General features: G+C 32.0%; 2 protein-coding genes across 22 annotated transcripts in view; one reads left to right on the forward strand and one right to left on the reverse strand.

The window, feature by feature from the left end:
* The window catches only part of LOC111050743 (uncharacterized aarF domain-containing protein kinase 5), a 72025-nt gene extending 70288 nt beyond the window's left edge, over positions 1-1737 (forward strand). For 8 of the 15 annotated variants that reach the window (XR_005571672.1, XM_039431167.1, XM_039431169.1 and 5 more), the window contains 2 exons: positions 313-477; positions 1482-1622. Coding sequence is in view for 13 of the 15 variants with exons in the window: in XM_039431167.1 (XP_039287101.1) it covers positions 313-477; positions 1482-1581 (265 nt within the window). In the remaining 2 variants the exon portion in view is untranslated. Of the gene's footprint in view, positions 1-312; positions 478-1481 lie in introns of all 15 variants that reach the window. The other 7 variants (XR_005571673.1, XM_039431165.1, XM_039431171.1 and 4 more) reach the window with 2 other exon arrangements.
* Positions 1738-1954: 217 nt separating this feature from the next.
* LOC111053456 (ribose-phosphate pyrophosphokinase 1) overlaps positions 1955-22597 on the reverse strand; it is a 29224-nt gene continuing 8581 nt past the window's right edge. For 2 of the 7 annotated variants that reach the window (XM_039431187.1, XM_039431188.1), the window contains 5 exons: positions 21998-22078; positions 10946-11169; positions 7905-8078; positions 5839-5998; positions 1955-4361 (listed from right to left, as the gene is read on the reverse strand). In XM_039431187.1, the coding sequence (XP_039287121.1) occupies positions 4269-4361; positions 5839-5998; positions 7905-8078; positions 10946-11169; positions 21998-22078 (732 nt within the window). In that variant the 3' untranslated portion in view covers positions 1955-4268. Of the gene's footprint in view, positions 4362-5838; positions 5999-7904; positions 8079-10945; positions 11179-17760; positions 17785-21997; positions 22079-22597 lie in introns of all 7 variants that reach the window. The other 5 variants (XM_039431185.1, XM_039431186.1, XM_039431189.1 and 2 more) reach the window with 4 other exon arrangements.

Consider the following 22597-nt stretch of genomic DNA (forward strand, 5'->3'; position numbering starts at 1 on the left):
CAAATCATTTCTCTATGATCTGTATTATAACATGAAATTATTTTTCAATTTCTAACCTCTTAAACAACCATAACCAAGTAACATAACAAAATGTACTTGGTTATGGTTGTTTAAGAGGTTGAAATTGAAAAATTATTTTCGTCAATTTTATTTCTAATTCTTCAATTTATAATATTCGTCTATTTAAAATTGTAAAAATGAATTTATATATGAGGATACAGTCACGGAATAAGGAAACCAGTGTTCTCTACTCCGTGGTACAGTGTTCGACAACATTCATTAATAATTGAGTATTTTAAATTGTTGTCTCAGGAATATCAATACGATTCGTTCAATAGCTCGAGGCCATGGTGACCCGGTGGATCGGTACATGGTGATGGCGAGGAGCGCCACTCAGGGAGTCTTCTTCACTCAAGGCCAGAGTCGGCTCGCTCTCAGGCCCTACTTGGCTCGGATGCAATTCGAGATGATACTGTGGTAGGTAGTTTTATATGGAAATTTCAAGGCATATTAACGTATTTTCATTTTACCAAGCCTATCTGATAACTATTAAATGTATCACTTGATATATTCATATTATGTGTACTGGATGCAAGATGAACAAACTGTCCAGTAATTTTAGAAGATACAATTTACACTTGATCATTTTTGAAAAGTTGTATTTTGATAAAGAAGATTTTTGAAGACAAGGTCTTGAGAATGTTTCTTAGGGATACAGATTTTTGATTCAACGAATTCATTTTGCATATCAAAATCATAAAAATTGAACTCGAATATTGATGAAGTGGAAACATAAGCTTCTTTTTGGAACTCTTTACTATTTATTCATCAATATTTTAGAAAGGGCGGTATTGGGCTGTGCCTGTTCCTTTTCTAATCATTTCACATGATAAATTAATATTAATATCTTGGAGCGGTATATTAATTAAATTAATATCTTTGAGCAGTATTGTGCTGTGCCTGTTTCTTTCCAAATCATTTCTCTATGATCTGTATTATAACATGAAATTATTTTTCAATTTCTAACCTCTTAAACAACCATAACCAAGTAACATAACAAAATGTACTTGGTTATGGTTGTTTAAGAGGTTGAAATTGAAAAATAATTTTGTGGTAAATGAACTCTATCTAAGCTGTTTAACATGAAATTAATATTTTTGAACTTAGTTTTATATTATATGACACAAATGTTGTACATACTCGAAGTAGTATAACACAAAGAAGGTTTCTCTTGCTCCCTTGAGATTCGTTGTATGGAGCTTCAACTTGGTCATTATTGATTCAAATGCCTTAGAATTTGATACAGTAGAAAACAATAAACTAGCTACAACTAAATGCTTCTTATCCAAACTAAATCAAAGCATGACAATCGATGTCATTTTGTACTGTTGAATAAAGGCTTTCACTTAAGAATATTATTGTCAGTTGTAGTCGAATAATCCAACTAAGGTTTCTCCAATGATTACTATGTCTGCTTACAGGTGGAGTTACTTCAGAACAAAGTTCTATGGTTTTGTATTGGATGCAGTTTCTTTAGTAATGAGGAATGATTTTGCGAAAATCAGATCACAACTATGTTAGATGGTGAATGCGATTCCTACAAGTTTCCAACTTGTTGACTATGTAGTATTATTGTTATTATAGATTTTCTTATTTTTCTACATAAATGTATTTGTTGAATAACAGTTATGTGACTATTACAGAATATTTTTATTAAAAATATTGTTGCAAATTCAATGTGCTGTTTGAATTTTTCTGAGTATATTTTCCTTTTTATTACTGTTGGCTAAAATTTAGTAGAATTTATACTGTGCATATTATTGTTTGGGACATCATTGATGCTTCAAAACATAGTGGAGCGGCGTAGTTAGTAGCGGGTAGCTAAGAGTAGAAATTTGTTACAGATTTAAGCAAACATATAAATGACAAAAGGAGAAAGTAATATTCAAACAAATTTACAAAAATATAACATTTATTTCTACTCCAAGAAATTAAGGATATGACAATCATGTAGTATGAAACTTACAAAAAAAAGGAAAATCAGCTAGAAGAGCTCAATAAAAGTTGGAAAATACTTAGAAAGAGAAATAATAGGTTTTTTAATTAAGAACTTAAATGAATCAATTTTTCTAACAAAACTTAAATCCATATTTCCGTAAAATTAAATAATATATTCAACAATTGTTACTAATCACAATAATTATTCAACAGAAGTAATTATTTTATTCACAGAATAAATTCTCAGGGGTTGTGAGAGCTGCTTTACAGATTCTAGTATTAAAATGTCTACAAGATAAATCAATATACTCTACCAAATCAATCACACAAGGCTAGTGAACCTTGATTACAAGACCCTTAAGTTTATTGTACTCAACAAAATAGAACTCATCTTATTACTATAAAAATATCCAATTTATAGTTAGAAATGCATGATATGCATCTGTATTATTTCATATTATTCTGCATCTATACTTTCCAATTAAAATCGAAATAATTATCACTTAAAAATATTATAAAACTAACAATTCCCTGTTGAAGCAAAAAATCCACTTGAATTTAATTTACACAATAGACGTTTTCGTTCAACCTAATATCAATAATTTTATTCAACATTGAAATCTGATTCTTACTAACTAAACGTCTATGAATAGGCCTACAACATAAAAGCGGTGGAATAACCTATTTTTTAGTATGAAGTAAAATTTTTATGAAAAGAGTAGACTCCCGCTGTCTACAAAAAAATTCAATCCGAAATTTTAAAACGATGTACTTCAAACTTACTTAGACCAGAATATATTGTATTGTAAATAAGATTGTCAGGCTTTGATGACTCAGGGTTCATATATCTCGGTAAACATCACGAAACACTACTTTCTATCAAAAAGACGTATGACTCTAAATTTCTTTGTTGAAATTTATTCAAGAAAACAAAACTAACGAATATCATGGCAGCAAAACATTTTCAAACAAACTTATCAATCAATTAACTTGCAAATGAAAATTTCGTGTAGATTCCACTAAAATAAAGTCTAGTGAAACAATGCTTTTAATATAAGGCACATTTTGAAAAAGTTTTCATCAGTTTCAAAATCTGAACATTGAAAAGTATCTGTAATTAAGAATTTCATGATTGGGTATGTAAGTTCGGAAACAATGTTTTTCCGATTCAATATAAAAGTAGAATATCATAATTATATTATAAAGATTAGAATTTGAGTAAGGCAAAACTAGACTGTTATTAAAAGAAATAGTATAAACACATTTATAAAAATGGAATATTCCGCTAAATAGTAGTTAAAATCTAATATCTATATTTTGAATATGAATATTATACCAATGATTAGACTGAGAAATTATTTCTTGCCACTCTTGTCATTTCCCCCAGTTTTTACAAAATCATTCTCACATGGGAGAACCCATGATGAGAAAAACAATTCAAGTAATTGTCATTCAAACTGATTTTGCGACAAATAACTATCTCATTTTCTTCTAAATATTTTTCCGAATACAATCGAGAAGTCGGTTCGGTTAGGAATTCGGTGAAGTTTAGAAAAAACCTGTTATCCGTTAGACAAAAAATAATTATTGCAATTAATATGAATCAATCATAATTTATTCTTATTACTGTATAGATAACAAAATCTCGATAGTTTAATACCTCAAATTTCTGTTTTTCTATTACTGAAACGGAAGGAATGGTTTTCAATGACAGGGCTAGCTAGCCAGTAGCAAATTTCGAAATATTATGTACCAATAAAATTCAATCGTGAAAAATAAGATAAGTTGTTCTCCTGGGATTGTAGTTGTCGAAATCTAACAGTTACTGCCACAGGCATTAAAAATACACTCAAATGAATTCAAATTGAGTTCAATTATCATGTATGAGATATTAAGAACGGTTAAAATAATAGATTTACTTGATCTAATTGGAGGTATTCTATTATTTAGTAGATGGCTTACTTAGTTTATCAACATTTTTAGGTAGGTTCAGCAATAGGCCGTTTTCTCCAAGTCCTTTTGGAGAAGCCTTGAAACTGATCTACGAAATCAGTCACTATTAAATAAAGATAAAATTCACTGTCTAAGCATATCCTATCAAACTAGTACACCTATAATATGTTTAGCATGATTAAAATTAATAGATTTTGCTCTCCACTGTTTTGAAACTGAGCAAGCACATTGACAGAGACAAATACCGTATCTTATCGCACATTACGATTCACAGTCTTGGAAATATACAGATATATATTCTGCTGTACAAACATATTCTAATATGGAACATTGGAGAAGAGATACGAGACGGACTCTCCGTTGTGGGTTCTGCGAACGGCCTCGGCGAACATCATTGATACATCGATACACTGAAAACACAAATAGATACATTAAAACAACATATTTCAATAGCTATGATACACAATAATAGATTTATGAATTAATATTACAAGGTACCATAAAACACAAAAAAAAACTTCAAAACAAATAATATCAACTATAACAGAAAAACAAGGTGGACTAAAGTCCCTTGACACAAGCAGTAATTTCAAATTTGTTGAGTCAGTATACCCTAGTGGTCTCGTGAGTTAAAACTGTTCGACTCCCACACCATGTGACATTTATCATCCTAACCTCATTTCTCACACAAGAAATATCATTACTTTTAGCTGACCGATGAAAAACCATATTTTTTGTTGTAATAATTATATTAAAAGAAGTTATTTTGTGAGTAAATGTACAAATTTGCAAATTTGCAAATCAATTGATTCTTACATAACAACTCCTACAATGTAGCGGAGATAAATTTTTACAATTCCTTGTGGTGATGAAGCGACTTTCAAAATTGATTGAGATACAGGCACAATCATTATTGAGTACTGGAGATTTAGACAGCGTCATGTACAGTCCGGGTCCTGTAACTTTGCCTATCGGCGGAGGGCCACTAGACTACAATACTACCCGTTCATAAACATCTAACATTTTTTGAAAATGTATCTTTCCATAAGCAACAGATACTCTTTTGTATCTTCTCAAAAGCAACAAGTTGCATCTGAGAAGATACACAAGGAGCTTTTTGGAGTTACGTACGTCTTTTTAGCACAACACAGCCTATCAGCTGAAATTCGTCCAACATGCTCTTTGCATTGTTGGTGATACGTTGCAACTCTCTTTCATGAAGAATCTCTGTGTGTAGGGAGCTTCCTCCATCTAGGTAAGTAGGGTCTCAAAAACCTGATTTTTTTGCAAAACCATGAATATTAACCCGCGAACCATACCTTGCCTATATGCCGTATCAAAGTCCCGGAGGCAAAGCTACAGGACGTGTACTGTAAGTTCATTCAGACTGAATAAACGACCTTGGAGTGACAATGTGAACAGTACCTTCAGTTGGTGTAATTATCTGCACTGATAATAATAATATTGTATACCAACTCAACTCATTTGTATAGCTGTGCTGATAACAAATAAAATGATGATTATTAATATCATCTGCACTGGGCTACACCAACCAGTATCAACCATCTTGAATCATCCGTTTATCGGATGGATACTTTAATTCGTCGTTTCCGGCTGCCCTAAAACAGCCCCGCCAGAGGCCCTGAAATAGATCAGGTGCGACCTGACAAGTGAATTGACACCAGACCTGAGCCAGCCAGGTCACTCGATTTTCACCTGATCATAACTATTCAGGATTGTACTGCTGATCTTGAAGCTCACTTGGTAAATAACAGTATTAATGGAATAGAATGTTTTCAACAAAACTAATTATCATAGTTGTCAATCTATTCCTATAGTAGTTAGCAAACAATTATCATAACAGATTACAATAGGCATATAACTCACCCTAACTTTAGGACAGTCTTTCATGTGTTCTTCCTGGGGAATAGTGTTTGTAACTACGACGGCTTCGAAGCAAGCATTGTTGATCCTAGATATGGCTGGACCTGAGAAGATGCCATGCGTCAGAATGGCATATACACGAGTCGCACCAGCCTCCATTACTCTGAAACAAACATCACATTGTTTCATATAAATTCCATACAATTCAACTTGGTTCACATTACCAACGTTAGTAGAATAACAATATATTGTAAACATTATAGATTTCAAAACAGTGTTTTATTATACATTCCATAAATTTTACTCAGTTCACGTTACCAAAAATTGTAATTGTACCAATTATAAATTGGTAGCCCTATTTTCAGTGGCGGCGAAGAAGAAAATTATTGACCGAACGTAGTGAGGTCTATGTTTCAACTCGATCTGCTTTTGTCTGTCTGTATGTATGCAACGCGATTACGGCCAAACGCGTTGATAGAATTCGATGAGATTTGGCATGAATATTCATTCCTTTTTCAACTGCGCGTCGATGTATACAAAAGATTTTTAGAAATTTTGCATTTTCAAGATAATATGAAAGGAAAAGGATTTCCTCTGTACTCCGATATCACTATATCATATCTACTCTGAAGATGGGATTAATCAAACTATAGATTTTATTCATAATCAATCAGCTGACAAGTGGATTACACAGATGGCTGGAGTGACACAAGAGAAATGCACCGTTTAACGGCGCATGCGCTTTGTATTCAATCGTACTTCATAGCCGTTCTTTCATGAGCTGTCTCATGGTCTCATATATACAGCGCGAATTCGAGCAAGACTACTACACCTCAGAATTCTGCATTCATAAACTCTAAACTGATGCACTAATGTGTGCATAGGGCATTCCTATTGCTTTCTCTCTTGAATGAATGAGTCTTTCTCAATTTTAAAAGGCTAGACATAATTATTATTGTACCTGATAAATTGAAAATTCAGTTGAAAAATAACTAAAAAAATAACTGATAATTCTGAAAAAAAGAAATTGGAGATTGAAGAAATGTTTATATTGTCTACAACTAAAATAGTTGTTGATTAATTAGTTAATTAATTTTTATGATGAATATTGTCCACAGAAATGATTAAATTAAAATTAAAAATAAATTAGTTAATTAATTAGAAATAATTTATCAAATATTTGAGGAATATTTTCATCAGATGGAAAGATTATCAGGGAAATGGATGAATACAAATTCAAACGTGAACTAGAGTTTGTTAACATTTCAATCAGTTGACATTAGATACTTGTGGATGAGAAAACTGCGTGAGGTCTACTGTTCACAGAACTACTAGTAGATTTTATCACAGTTTTTTATATAAATTCCATACATTTGACTTATTTCACGCTACCAAAGTTAGCACAATAATTGTACCAATTATTAATTGGTACCCTAGTTTTAGTGGCGGTTAAGACCTATTTTTGGTGTAACCAATTGTTTTTGTGTTTGCATTGCTGTAGTGATAATTTTGTTTGCTAAAGATGGTGCCCAAATGAGCTCTAGGCTTGTGCTTTAGTAATGAGATAGATGATGATGAGAAATAAGTGGACGTATAGTGAGGTCCACGTCATAATGGCAGTATTTGATATTGGTGATGCTATCCTTGTCTATAAATCGACAAAGCAGAGAATGCTACCCTTTTCTAGCTCCTCAACGTTGCCAGGTCGTCTTCCAACAATGTAGAAATATAATTAATCAATAGGATATTCAATCTCAATCATGGAAATTAATTATAATCATTGAAAAATATACATTATACAAAATATACATTTCCGAATAAAATATAATTGATAATTTCCAACAAGAATGAACAGTTACGGGATATACATATAAAAGATACAGATATACCGGTATCAAACTAGTAGAATAGTGGCAAGGCAGAGAATCGGCAACTTTGCTCTCTTTCTCCACAACCATTATAACGTGAAACTTACTACAGAGCTTTGAACCCGTTTCTATGTGTTGTAGATAAGATGGATTGAATTGAAACAGATAGAATGAAAGTGATAATGATGTGAGGTGAGTTACTTTTCGGCTGCGTGACAGATGGTTCCACAGGTATCAGCCATATCATCGACCAGAATGGCGACTCTGTCCTTGACATCTCCCACGAGTACCATTGAAGCCACCTCGTTCGCCTTCTTCCTCTCCTTGTGGATCAGCGCAAACTCCACGTTCAGTCTGTCAGCTATCGATGTCACTCTGCAAACAAATACATCAATTTCAATTACACTCTTGCACCTTGGTACAAGTTATCATATCAACATAATTTCGATTATTATCTTGCAATCTGATGCAAGTAAACATTATTGACATCACTGCAATTACTACCTCGAATCTTGGTGACATTCATCAATCCTTAAAACTACGATAATTGACCATAAATGATATTGAACAATCTACATAGAATATTCTCAAATAATTTCAATTTTTTGTTTTTACTTTGTGAAATTGTGATTCTCAATCACATATGAACTTCAACTCAAATTTAGTCTTTTCATATATTGATACATAATATTGTCAATTATGGCCTGTTTATGGTGCGCTCTATACACTCAATTAAATAAATTGGAACTTAACGTCTTGAACTCGTTAAGGACCGGTTTCCGAGCTCGGGATTTGGCTAAGTTCTAGACTTTAAACTTAAACTTTCTTACTGGATTAAGAAAATTGGCTTTCCGAAACGGGGCATAGTTGCAGTCATTGTCAAAGTCACGTTTGAATTAAATTTAAAAAAAAACTGGAAAATTAAACACAAATTAAAAATTGAAAGAAAATAGTTGAGCTTCAGCTATTTTGAATTATTTAGAAATGTTTAATTTCGTCAAGGAAAAACGTTTCCAATATTATAGAAATGAGAAAATAAAAAATGCGACTACTGTTATAAAAACTGCGACTACGCCCCGTTTTGGAAAGCTAATTTTCTGACTCCAGCTGTTTTAAGTCTAGAACTTAGCTGAATCCCGAGCTCGGAAACCGGCCCTTAGTTTCTTATATATAAAACTAGCCTTCAGGCTCGCTTCGCTCGCCATATCCGTCTAGCCAGGGGGCTCCGCCCCCTGGACCCCTGACTGGATCGTCCAAAAATGAGATCATTTGGGCATTTTTATCATATGTTAGGACAATCCAGTCGGGGGTCCAGACTAAACGGCTGGCTAAACGGATATGGCGAGCGAAGCGAGCCTGACTGCTAGTAATATAATATTCCCAGGATTGAAGTAGCAGTGCCCAATCAATTTTTCCGCGATAAATGCATTTAAATCTTCAACTTGATGCCAACCTAACAAAGTCAACTCAACTTAATGCCAACCTGACAAAATTATTTATTTAGTTGCCAGTTAAGAACTGTTTCGAAGAGGTACTCTATCTAGATTATAGTTCCATAGTAACATATGATATGGAAATTTCATTTATAATTTGAGAGATTGGGAGAAGAAGAATATACATGCTATAAGACGAACTTTAAACCCTTAAAAACAACCCTTAGAGTTAAATATTGCCAAAAGATTTCTTAGTGCGCCTCTAAAGGGCCAACTGAACATTCCTACCAAATTTGAACGTTTTTGGTCCGGTAGATTTTTAGTTATGCGAGTGAGTGAGTGAGTGAGTGAGTGAGTCAGTCAATCAGTGAGTGAGTGCCATTTCGCTTTTATATATATAGAAGACCATGCTATAGGTTTGCATGTTAGCGATGGTGGGGGTAACGGCTCAGCGTTCACTCCATACAATCAGCGTTCAAGGGTATAATCTCAGTGGAAAGATAGCAGAAGAAGATATCTCATGGTGTAAGGTGATTGTTCCAAATTCCAATGTTACGCCAAGCCGATTATTATTGTTGATTACTGTCCAATATTGCCGATTATTACTGTCTTGGTCGGTTGAGAGTGTAACAACGGCACAGTATGAGAGACAACCAGCGTTTCATAGCTTGACTAAAAAGAACTACTAGGACTATCGGCTCGAGTTAACAGTTGGAATTTGGAACGTAAACACCCTATCACATGAGATATCTTCTTTATTAGAAGATTATAACCTGAAACGCTAAATGTATGGAGTGAACGCTATACCTTGGGATGTCTTCTTATGCTAAATTTTCTCATTGGTAGTACTATGTGGGATATCTTCTTATGGAATATATTCTATCATGGGATATATTCTTATGCTGAATTTTCTCTTTGGTAGTACTATGTGGCATGTCAAAACTCTGCTATGACTGGCTGGCCTGCTGTGTCTTCTCAAAGAGAATAGGATTAGGTCTATAGGTACTGTATCCACTATTCTTTGATAATCTTTTCTCTATTATAAAAATATTATTGTAAAATAATTGAATTGAATGACTGCCTTTATGTTTCCTAGAGAGCGAAGTTAGAGCGCAGTCGGCCCTCTCTTAAACTTAACTCTCTATTACACAAGAAAACAATACAAAAAAATACAAATAATATGATAAAGAAACAAAAATTTCAAACAATATGAAAAAACAAACAATATATACTTATTTAAAACAATAACAAATTTTAAATAATTTAAAAGAGAAGAAAATAAATTGACTTGAAAAAATATAACAATGCTGAATAACAGTAGTGATACTTCATCACTGTAGTGAAAAAAAGAGAACCTAATGTATACAAAATACAATAAACGACAACTATAGTGTCTGCTATACATTCCATTCCTACAAACTATAATAAATCTTGAAGTGAATGAGTAAATCACATATTTATATTTAATTAATTGTAAAAAAAGAACCATTAAGAAGCTAATTTCCAGATTCATACATTCACACACACACACACACACACACACACACACACACACACACACACACACACACACCACACACACACACACACACACACACACACACAAACGTACAAAGAAGATATATTAATCAATACATAGTCGCTATAAGTCGACTAATAATTATTGGTGATGTATACTAATAATTGGTAATGTATTTACACATTATTATAATACAGTATTGATTTTGATTTGATTTATATTACAGTATTAGTAAAACATTTCACCAATTTGTTACCTCTTAATCGACTACTACCACCTAATCGACGTACCTCTTGGCACCACCGGCATCCGGGGATACAATGATGCTGTTGCGCCACTCGGCAATGTTTTCCTTGATCCATTTGAGCACGGCCGGCTCGGCGTAGAGGTTGTCGACGGGGATGTCGAAGAAGCCCTGGATCTGCGAGGCGTGCAGGTCCATGGTGATGATGTGGTCGGCGCCCGCCACCGACAGCATGTTCGCCACTAGCTTGGCCGAGATCGGCGCACGACTCTGCACAGCCTCAAAACATGTCACTCAATCAAACAAAACAATGCTCTTCACAACCACTCATTCACACAACCATTCACAATCATACAGCTTCAGCATCAGCTGAATAGGGTCCAAATTGAGGGACAATCGAGTACTGTATTTCTCTTGCAATACTAGTGTTTCAACACAACTTTACAGTCGACAAAATTGGATTAAAATTAAGGGGAACTTAGTACTGTGTGTAATGTTACAGTTTGTTGATTGTATCGCAATGTCAATAATAATAATATCGATATTGATGTATCGATGGTAATATCAATATTGTATATAGATATTGGATTATAAAGTAAACAGCTGGTTTGTCTGGTTAAATTTATATAAAATTAAAAATTTAATTGTTTATTTGAATTTGATTGCAAAACGCTGTAGTCTATTTTTTATGTTCCTGAATCCAACTGTAATAATAATTGATTATTAAAATAAGTTTCAAAAAAAGAGTAACATTTCAGGTATTTTAAGGTTTCTTCACATTATGCTTTGGGGATTGGTTAAGAATATTTAAACATACTAAACATTGTCTAATGGTCTCTTCACACTTAGCTACGCTGAAATACGTCTTCGGAAGACGTAGCCGTCCTATCTCCCAACATTGAAAGCTACGCTACGCTGATGTGAACGGGACAGATACGTAGCTTGGATTTAACATAGGACTATTTTAGCGTAGCTAAGTGTGAAGAGACCCTTACTCTTGTACTCAATACTGTGTTTGGCTTGTATTTTTATTTATTTTGACGTTGTTACAACATTGTACAATGTTTTCAACAATAAAGATTTAGATTTGACTCTCATTCACACAACTTTACAGTCAACAGACTAGGTCTCAAATTGAGGGGAATTGATCACTGTATTACTCTCGCAATAGTTGTATTTGGAGTTAAACAAGAATTGTTTGAAGAATAAATATAATTTCTAAACAAGCTTTCAATGCCTAAAGATATACGGCTCAAACTAACCTGGGTTTAATTTAAGACGCATTATCGAAAAACATCAATAGTTGTCAGAAATGCGTTAAAAACTAATCAGACTTTACTGTAAATAGTGATAGACTATTAGAATAGAATTCCTTAGTAGAGGATTTCTGAAACGATGTTCTATGATAGTCTTCAACGATAACCAGTTTAGACCAGTTCAGCCGACAACAGTTTGTTTTCACTTTGAAAGAACAAAACATAATAATTAAGAAGATATAGATAATTTTTATTAAATTCTTGATAGTAATTCTGATTCTGAATTTTTGCAAACAGTAGAATTTTGCCAGTGTATCACATAACACAATTTTCGAATTAGAGTATATCCTTGATCATGATCGAGAAAGCTACTTTTAAACATAAGGAATGTATTGTATCAATGATTTTTCCATCAATTAATGCGTTTAAAGTGCATACAATTGGATATTCCCTAATGTTCAATGCTTAGTACAGTAGCACTTCTGTAAAGTGTATAATGCTGTGTAATTTTCAAATGTTGAGCTAATACCAAAGTTACTATTTGAAAGATTGTTAGATTACATCCTGCAGTATTATTATTCTGCAGTAGTCTATAACAAACAACTAACTATTAGTTCGTGTTTCTTGAATGGAAGTGAGCAACTCTATTGAGTTACTATTATTTAGAAAGTTATTGGTTCAATGACATAATAATACAGAGCATCGAAACACTCATTCAATAATTGGAACATGGATCAACGAACACAATTACGTTCATTAACTTGCCATTCAATAATTACCAACTAATTATTATAAAATCGAATTCCACATTCTTCGAGCTCACTATAGAAACATTCCTTCAGGCAATACCCCATATGAGTTTGGGCACAACGTTAGGACTATCTATGAATGATACCTAAGATCTATTTGAAAATGTTAGAATGATGAACTTTCATTTCACGTAAATGATTTTCCAGTGTATTCATACCAAAAATCACGTTGAAAAGCAAATACAATTTTCAACGAGTTACTACAATACGAGTAAGGAGGTTCAGAGTTGCTTTTCAATATGAGATAATTGAGATGCAAAAATAGTTCTTTCCATGTTCCAAGTACCCAGTTCAAACAAAATTACAATATTTTATATAAATTGTAGCATGCGCTTAATCCATAAATTTGACAAAAAACCCAGTAGTAATCTATCAATAGAATTTCAATCTATTTTTCATATTCATACAACTTAGCTATGGCTAGAGAAAGCATTCACTAGTTCAAAAAATGAAGCTGATCGATCAATATGAAAAATGTTTGAGAAAATTGCATTAGAGATTTGTAGCAGTTTGCATCATACTTCATACAACCTCACTGATTCGAAAAAAAATCTCTACAAATCCCTGTATTTTTCACATTTTTTTGGGAGAAAACTCCTAATAATTATTATCTACTCTCAATACCGAGATGAAACTGCAATAAGTGACAGAATTTCATCATACTATACGAGAAATTTTATTGGGAAAAACTGACGAGTACTGTAGTGGTCAATAATAATTTTAAAATTGACAAATTGTTTATTTCGTAATCAGTGAGGTTAATAATTGGTTCACATGAACATACTTTAGGACATACTCCAATGACAAGGGTGGGAGTATGATTTCATGCATTATGATTTCATGAACTATGAAGTGAGATTTGATTCATTCAGTATAAACTGGCACAAAATGAATTAATAATAAAAAATAAGCAATGGAATTGGTAGCTAACCAATAGATAGTTTCATCAGGATTCTTCAAGGAATTTTATTCAACTGGTACTAGAATAACAGAGTAAAATACCGTATTAAAAAGACTATGCACAATACTATGTAGTGGAACATGGATGACAGTTAAAAATATTCACTTTTTTCAATAAAAATTACCAAAATATGATTTCTCATTCATAAATGGATGAAAAAATTCAAAACTATAACAGAATCCAATATTATAATAGTTCTGTTTTTGAAAACAAATTCTAGAGTTGGATTCAAAATAGGCCGGTACTGTAGTATCTTCATCTTCAGTACTGTATTAATCAAACTTCTCTTTCAAAACGTTTTCGATTAATTTTTCACAGTTCCACCTATCAAAAACGTTGCCAATAAAATATAATCAAAGTTCAACACACAAAATAATTTAGTTTTTTGCAAAAAAGTTCATTGGCTTCATAATAGCGATAACTCTTCAAAAAAAGGAAAGCAAAGATTGAATTCACAGTGTTACATTTGTAACTGTGAGTTAATATGCAATGGGAATGTTGGCATAAAATTGAAATGAAGTTCGACAAAAAATTGCCATCTGAAATAAATCAACTCGGAAAGTTCTGTACTGTATTCATAATGAATGCATAAGACCCTTTTGTGTCTGATCGGTGAAAAATATGGATACCGTACTAAAAAACAATTTGAAGAAATATGACGAGTATTTATCAATATCATTTAACTACATAGTGATTGTGCACGATCTTTGTAAGAAATTTGACACAACAATGATCAAACAGCCAGCCAAGGTACATTTGCAACATTCAATAATAAATAGTTTAGCAACGTGTTAGAATTGAGAATGATATCAGTCACATGATCGCTAATACGTAGACTCATTACAAATTTTATCAATAATAAACAGTGATTATGAAAATTTCAGATGTCAAACGAAGAAAAAAGTATCAAAAATGATAAGGTTCCAAATTTGCAGTTTTTCTTAGAATGAGGGGCCAAAAAAAGGAGTAGGTTGATCTGGAATAATAATGGAATGTTACATTAATAATGATTCATTATGGTGTTAATAGTTTTAAATATTTGAAATCAATATTAATTTTCTAGGTAAATGCTGTAATAGACTCAGCAATCAATTGAAAGCAATTGGGAGCTATTCAAAAACGTTATGAAGAGCTAGGAAAAATGTAATTTCTAAAAAATGTTACTGTGAAAAAACTAAGTCTTGAAAAATATAACTTCAGAGTTGTTTAGAACATGAGATAATATATTCTAATGTTAGACCCCGTTGTGAGAAAAATAAAGTGTCTTTGAGAAAAAATTGTAGAAACTGTTAACTAACAAGGAAGTTAAACTCGATATTGTGTAAGTTGTGTTTAGAGCAGCAACAGTTGCTAAATCATGCAGACTAATACATTTGATTATCAAAAATTATTAAAAACAAAACATCAAACCCTGATGAGAGATTTTGAGCAAGAAGCGAGAGTGATTAAATAAAAAAAAATGAGTAAAAAACTTTTGTGACAAAAATCATACAAGGCGGAAGGAGTGGAAAAGCGGACAATAGGCTAGCACAGTCACACTTACAAGTGCAGAAAAAGAATGCCAGATTAAGGGAAATCGTAAATGAATCAAATTTAGAAATATATAAAAGACATAACTATTAATTTTTTTAAGTGAGCTCAAAAATTAACAAGAGCTTGTCATATCTCAAAGTGGTTTTTCAAGTGACTAGATCACATTTTGTTACTTTTTCCAATGACTAACAAGTAGCAAGCTCCTATGTCTTTTAGTTACATAGTTTTATCATAAAAAACTATCCATTTGGAGTGGGAGCACTTGAAACATACTCCATTCAACTGATACTCAGACAGAAAGATCAAATTTTGCTATTAAAAAAGTTCAACTTGCAATGTGATTCAAAATTAAATGAATTACAAATTATTAGGAATTATATTTACATAAACACTGAAATGAAATAGCATTAATTAGTACGATAGTGAAGATATCAATCCGAAATTTTTCTGCTCAAAGGTCATCGTCAATATTAAACATGAAACATGGTTTAGGTACTACAAAACGATGAATTTAAAATTTTCATTAAATTTAAACAGACCGTTAATAGTGATACAAATTTGACAATTTAAACATTTTATGATAATTGCATTGTTTAAACGGGATGTTGCAAATGTACCTCAAGTGTATTGAAATACGCTCAAGAGTACTAGTACTAAGATTTTATCATAAACTAATCTTGTACTAACAATTCTTAACATAATTATTCCATTAAAATAGAATTCTATTGTAAAGACTAAAAACATTATGCAGCAACAATACCAACGCAACACAATTCATTAATTATAGGAGTTAGTTGGTAGAGCAATCAATTCTGTTAAAATCAAAACAAACGAAATTGGACGGGACTTGGAAACTAGAAGATTAACAACACTATTAAAGCAAAATAAATAAACTAAAAATGAGTGAAGTGTTAATACAAATTTCCAACATTTCAAAGCTTATTAAATTCACATGCCAAACCCCTATTTTCAAGTTTGATACTAGATTCAGAAGAAAATGTGTTTTGAGAAGTAGGATCTCGGCTGTTGATTCCAAATCGGTTGAGTTACGATTTTTAGAACGAAATTAATATTTTTCGACTTTTCAATGACAAGTACAAAACAGTCAACGATGAATTAACCAGACTAACCGAGACTATGTTGAAATCATATCAATTTTTTAGTCACATTCTTATGAATACTTGATAATACACATCGCTTATCACGGGAAAACAAGCTCATTATCTCATTTATCCTGATCACAGTCTGTAAATACCAATTTGATACACATTTATCATATTGATGAGTATAAAATTAGACAATTAAGAGTATAAAATTGTAAAACTCAGTTGCTGTTAGGACTCTTACATTTTTGCTGAGGGTGCTGCCCACATAAGAACTGGACTTGTGCGTGGGTAATAGGAAGGGTGATGAGAGGACTCATAAGGCTGTAGCCTTAGGTGGGTTTCAAACCACCGGAAAGCAACTGCCAATGATACCCAATGGAGTCGGCTAAAGTATCTTGTCTGGATGATGAAACCAGTGCAACCACTTTCCACTTATTTATTCTAGATAACAATAACTTTTCAGCCAGATTCTGAGAGTCCAAAGAAAGTTCTATTGTATTCCAGTTGTTACATTAGAAACAAAGGTTTTATCTAGAAAAAGTGATCGGTATTATCTCTGAAAATGGTTAACTGTTTACCTGGTAGAGAAGGTCAAATAGTAGTTCAAAAGTCAAGTCAGTGATAACCTAAATTGGAAGACACTTGCATTTCATTCCAAGAGTTTATCAAACTCAAGTAAAAAGCCTTAGAATACTAACAGGGTGAATAAAGCTTCAATACAGTTTCACTTAGAAAGTAGACAGACAATTCCTGTGGAAATATAGTTTGTAACATAATGATTTCAAGTCACAAAAGAAACTGACCGTAAATTAGTTGAACACTGTTTCTCATATTCATTTCACAGTGGTGAAATTACAATTATTTTTCAAATACAAAGGTTGACAAAACATACATTTTTGTCTCAGTATTACTCCCAAGTAAACCTGCAAAACATCTAAGTGTGTACAAAAGTAGTAAGCCTAGTTCTAAACGTTCTGCCATAGTATACGATTTAGCATGGAGTTTTCAGCAATCGGAAGTGAACTGAGAAGTGCTAATAATTACAAATATTGAAATGTATTAGTAGATAAAACACAAAATCGACTAATATTTATTAAATAATGAATATTGTGTGAGTTGAGCTAACTGCAAACCGAAAATAAAAACTGCAAGTTTGCAAACAACCTGGCTGACTGTTGTATAAGAATAATACTTACAGCACATAACACAGAAACGAAATCCTGGAAAAATAAAGTCTTCTGCTATAAGTCATAAAAATAATTTGTGCAATAATACTCAACTTGGTGTGAAACGGAAATAACTGCAATGCCAAGGTAATTAATTATTCAACAATCAACACTATTTCTTTGATCATTGTTTGCAATAATAAACAATCAATGCAAAGACATTTTAAACGGTAACTCTGTTGAGGAAAGTACAATTACACTAATCGATCACTAAATTGGAGGGTGAAGGTTCAAATTGAATTACACATTACTGTCTTAGAATTCAACGCCACATGAAATTTAGAATCAAAATAATTGAATAAAATATAACCAGTATTGAACAATTTAACATCCATTTTATTTTTGATCTAGAGTTTTATCCAAGGCGATAGAACGATATTGAGATACGATTTACATACTCAATTACATTATAGAGATTTAATCCAAAAAGAGTAAAATTTTATTCTGCAGCTTATTTCAATGTGCAATCGGTTTTATATTGCAAACGGTATCATCGCTACTTTCGGAGAATAATTCATCACATACACACAAGCAAGGCAATCGGAGTTAAAAATCTCTGCTTGGAACAACTGAAAATAATTTCCAACAGTCAGGCCTTGCTCTATAAAGATAAGGAATTATGGTTCGCCTTCCTACTGAAAACATCAACCCACGAGAATTTGAACAATTTTTAGTAGCCGAAGATTAAAATTCGCTATAAAGGATTATAACTGAATTGAATGGCGGAAAATAATGATTTATTGCCAAAATAAAGATGTTTGAACAAAGAAGAATTATTCTCACTCAAAATTATTTTTAATATTTACTCTTCTCTACACTAAACGCTTTTCATATTTAAAGAAGAATCGTCGGTAAATATAATATAATTTGTTCACAGCCCCAAGATAAATATCGGCCTGATAAATGGAAACTAACCAAAAGAAACAAATGACCATAAGCCCAACAATTTTCGAGCTATTTAGAACAAAATTGAATGATTTTTCAAGTCTAATTGGAGAATAAATTGAAACTAGAGAGTGATTGAAAAGACTCACATGTATAAAATCAAGCAAGAAGTGGAAATTAATGCGAAATAGTAGCCTACAAATGTATTTACAAGTTATATTTATTATTAGTAAACACATAACTTCATTTTCTACAACAAATTATCAAAAAATGCTGCCTTGTTCAGCATCAAGAGCCAAGCAGGAGCTCGTTCCAAAAGTTTTTATAAATTTAGTTTCAGGTAAGCTCACGGAAGCTTTGAATTGGAGATTGTGAGCTCCATATCTCTTCAGATAATCCCTAACCCGCTCTCAAAAAATCCACCAAGAAAGCAACGTATTGACAGAGCAGTGTTCGCTACTATAAACAGACGGATTTTGGATAGTATCCAGTCAAAGGTTGTCGTGAGTAGGTACTTCATGTGTGAGGCTATAATGAAGTACGAACATGAAGCTAGTTTATGCATGAAGTATCTTTATGCTACCGACAAACTATCTAAAGAATGTACTGTAAAATTTCTAGTATAGCCAAAGAACGTTTCAAATGATTAACTGATAAGAGCATCAAGATAAAACTGAAAAATCCCAGCACTAGAGGAAAATAAATTAGAAATAACTATGGTAGTCTATAACGAAATATCCTACTTTTCTGTATAGAATATAAGAAAAATACACGTTATTCTTGATTTCTTTAAACAGTAGTTTACTCTCTATGAGGTGATGAATTATAATTCAATAAACCAAAAACTCATAGAGCACTTTATGCGATCAATGCAGTTTTTTTTAATTTGATCAGTGCACTTTTAGGGAGTAATACTACTAATTTTAATAACAATGATTATTTCGTAGTTGGACATTGTATCTAAACTTCAATTATATATGAATAAGTGTACAGTAAATTTGATGAAAAATATTACAATGTTGTCTTCTAACGCGAGCAAAAAATGTGTCATTAATTGCTTTTTTCAACTAATGGTTTTTGAGATAGCTCTTCAAACACCAGTTTTTCATAGAATGTGAGGATTATAAAACATAATTTACAGTTCAAATTGTCTGAGAATAATCTAATCTGAATATTCTACAATCAAGAGGGATTATATAACGAATAGAAAATGATGTTTTATAAATGAAACGTGGATATGATAAAAGACGAAGGCGATCAACAAATTATTATTCCGTACTTTGGTAATCTTCTCAATTAAACCATTGACCCTTTACAAATTTTTGATAGTGGGATCATAACAGAGTGTCAATTTCCGAAATTTTCCTCAGACTATCATTGGTTTTTGTTGAATAATGATGGTGCACTCAACGCAATGAGCAAACAATTTAATAAGATTGAATATAAGGGAGCTGTTAATTTTCAACAGACATCACTGACGAGAGATAAATTATATTTAGAAGAAAGTGTCATATGGAAAATGAGGTAGTTATTTTAGAGTATTTGGATCTGAATCAAGAAAAAACTTGGAAGTAAAAAACGACCTTTTCAAAACTTCGAACCTTGAATTTTTTGATTCGACTAATTTGTACGTCATTTAGAACATAAAATGAAATCGACTGACGACATTTCACTTGTATGAGATAAAGATAGTATTCATAACACTGATAGGAGGATACATTCCTTTCAAAGGAATTTTTAAAATTATATTGAAACTAAATTCATGTACACAGTTCATATTGAAAAGGGTATTCAACTTAACAAAGAATGAAAGCCATCTCTCCATTCATTCAAGAAAATATGGTATTACTAAAACGTATCGTTTGTAATTATAAGTTATTAAATACATGACATCCGTCTCAAAACCTCAACGACCTATGCATTATAGTCAATAGTAATAATTACATTCAAATAATGAGGATAAAATCAACAAGCATCCATGATTCAATATTCACATCCAATCAATTTTCCCAACTAAAAATTAATTTGCTGAAATATCAAACAAATAGATAATCTACAATACTAGGCGAAATAAATCTGAAAGATTTCAACTTATCCCATAATTTCTCAATGCTCAAATATCCCAAAAAACTATTTCATGTGCAGAGTTAATAAAAAGCATTCATAGCTGCATTGTTGCAATACTCTGTAGGGCTCTAGGCTGAACAAAACAAATAAGCTCATCATATTTGAATTTTTGAATAATGTACTTTTAGAAGACGTGTTCAGAAAGTAATCTGTTTCACAATATTAAAAACACTAGTTTTATACTACAAATTATTGTATTAAGATACAGTATAGACAAATGTAAAATTATGAATTATATCTATACATCCTACCCTTCACAATAATACTATAAAAATCATGAAACGTCCGAAAATATTTTGATAATCCTACAAAAATTATAATATTGTTATGTAGAATATCAACATCATGAAAAGATGTAAAATATTTGATAATTCTACAGAAATTATCATATTTTTGTGTAAAATAGAACTTAGCATATATTTTCAATAAGCTGAGATAGTGTACATCTTGAACGTTCTTTCTGAATGCGTCTTGTGTTCAAATTTTGAAAGAATATAATAACTGCGACATGCAAGCGACATAGCAATTCAAAAAAATAAGCGAAAATACGTGAATAAAACCTCGATTACAAAAAGTATTTTCAATGCTTGACGTTTTTATTTCTCGAAAAATATATTTTCTCTTTCATATCTTTTTAAAATCCAGTATTTCAATTCTAAAGCCCTAATAATTTGATGATCCAAATCAATAATTTTCGCGAAAGTTGGAATTTGTAAAATTATGATAGGACAAATGTTGTGCGCAACTGTACATTGAATGGTTGAGATGGATAAAAAAATACAAATAATTATAAAATGAATGCAAGTAATTCAATCTCATGAGATTCATTCGAAAATCGCTCATAATGAGAATAATTGAAAAAAATGTCTGATGAGATGTTTGGATGGAGTGATACGAAAGTCTAGAGTACTAAGGCGTCAAGTGACATTTCCAACAGTTATTGACTTTATTGAAAGGAAACAAAAAGGCTGAGAGAATATCTGGATAAGAATGGAGAATACACCATTAGTGTTGATTTCGAAACTATAATAGTCAGTTGTCACTTGAGCCTTTTGTGTTCTAGACTGCAGACCTCCCATATAGACATCCACACAATTCAGCATTCCAGGCATTCCTGTATCCCAACCAACGGAGCACCCTAGTCCTAGACCCAAGACGACACAACACAGATAAAAGTAGAGAAAGCAATATGTACCCGGAATTTCCATTCATTGTTTTTCATGACGATTTTTGACGCTCCAGCATTGCCAGCCTTTCCCTGAGCTTCGCTAAATATCTGGATAATAGAAGATAACATACTATTTCAGACTTTATCAAACATAGATTACTATCTTTAATGTAGTTGATCATGAAATATTGTCGATATAAAATGTTGAATAAATTAACCCTGGATATAAAAATAAATAATTGAATGAGGTGTTCGGTGCTTTTAAAATGAAGCGAGTTTGTTAGCGATGCAGTCGATCGATGATTTCGTAAACCACCTTATAAACTAAATTCTAAAACTAAGCTTAATATTAGACTAACTAGTCATGGTTCATTAAGCACAAGTAGTTCAAAAATACTAAGTAACAAAACAAATGACATATGCTTCTGAATTATTATCTTGAAGTAGTTTGCCTCACATTTAATGCAATGTGAGAAATAATTGGCAAACGATTTGATTTAACTGATGAAACATACGTCACCATAAAGAAAATAAACATGTTGAGCGGAAAACCGAATAGAAATGAATCTATCTCTAACTGATCAGAAATAATAATTGAAATGACTGATGTGTTTACGTCAAAAACTT

This window comes from Nilaparvata lugens, chromosome 6 (genome assembly GCF_014356525.2).
Source record: "Nilaparvata lugens isolate BPH chromosome 6, ASM1435652v1, whole genome shotgun sequence".
NCBI classification, from domain to species: Eukaryota; Metazoa; Arthropoda; class Insecta; order Hemiptera; family Delphacidae; genus Nilaparvata; species Nilaparvata lugens.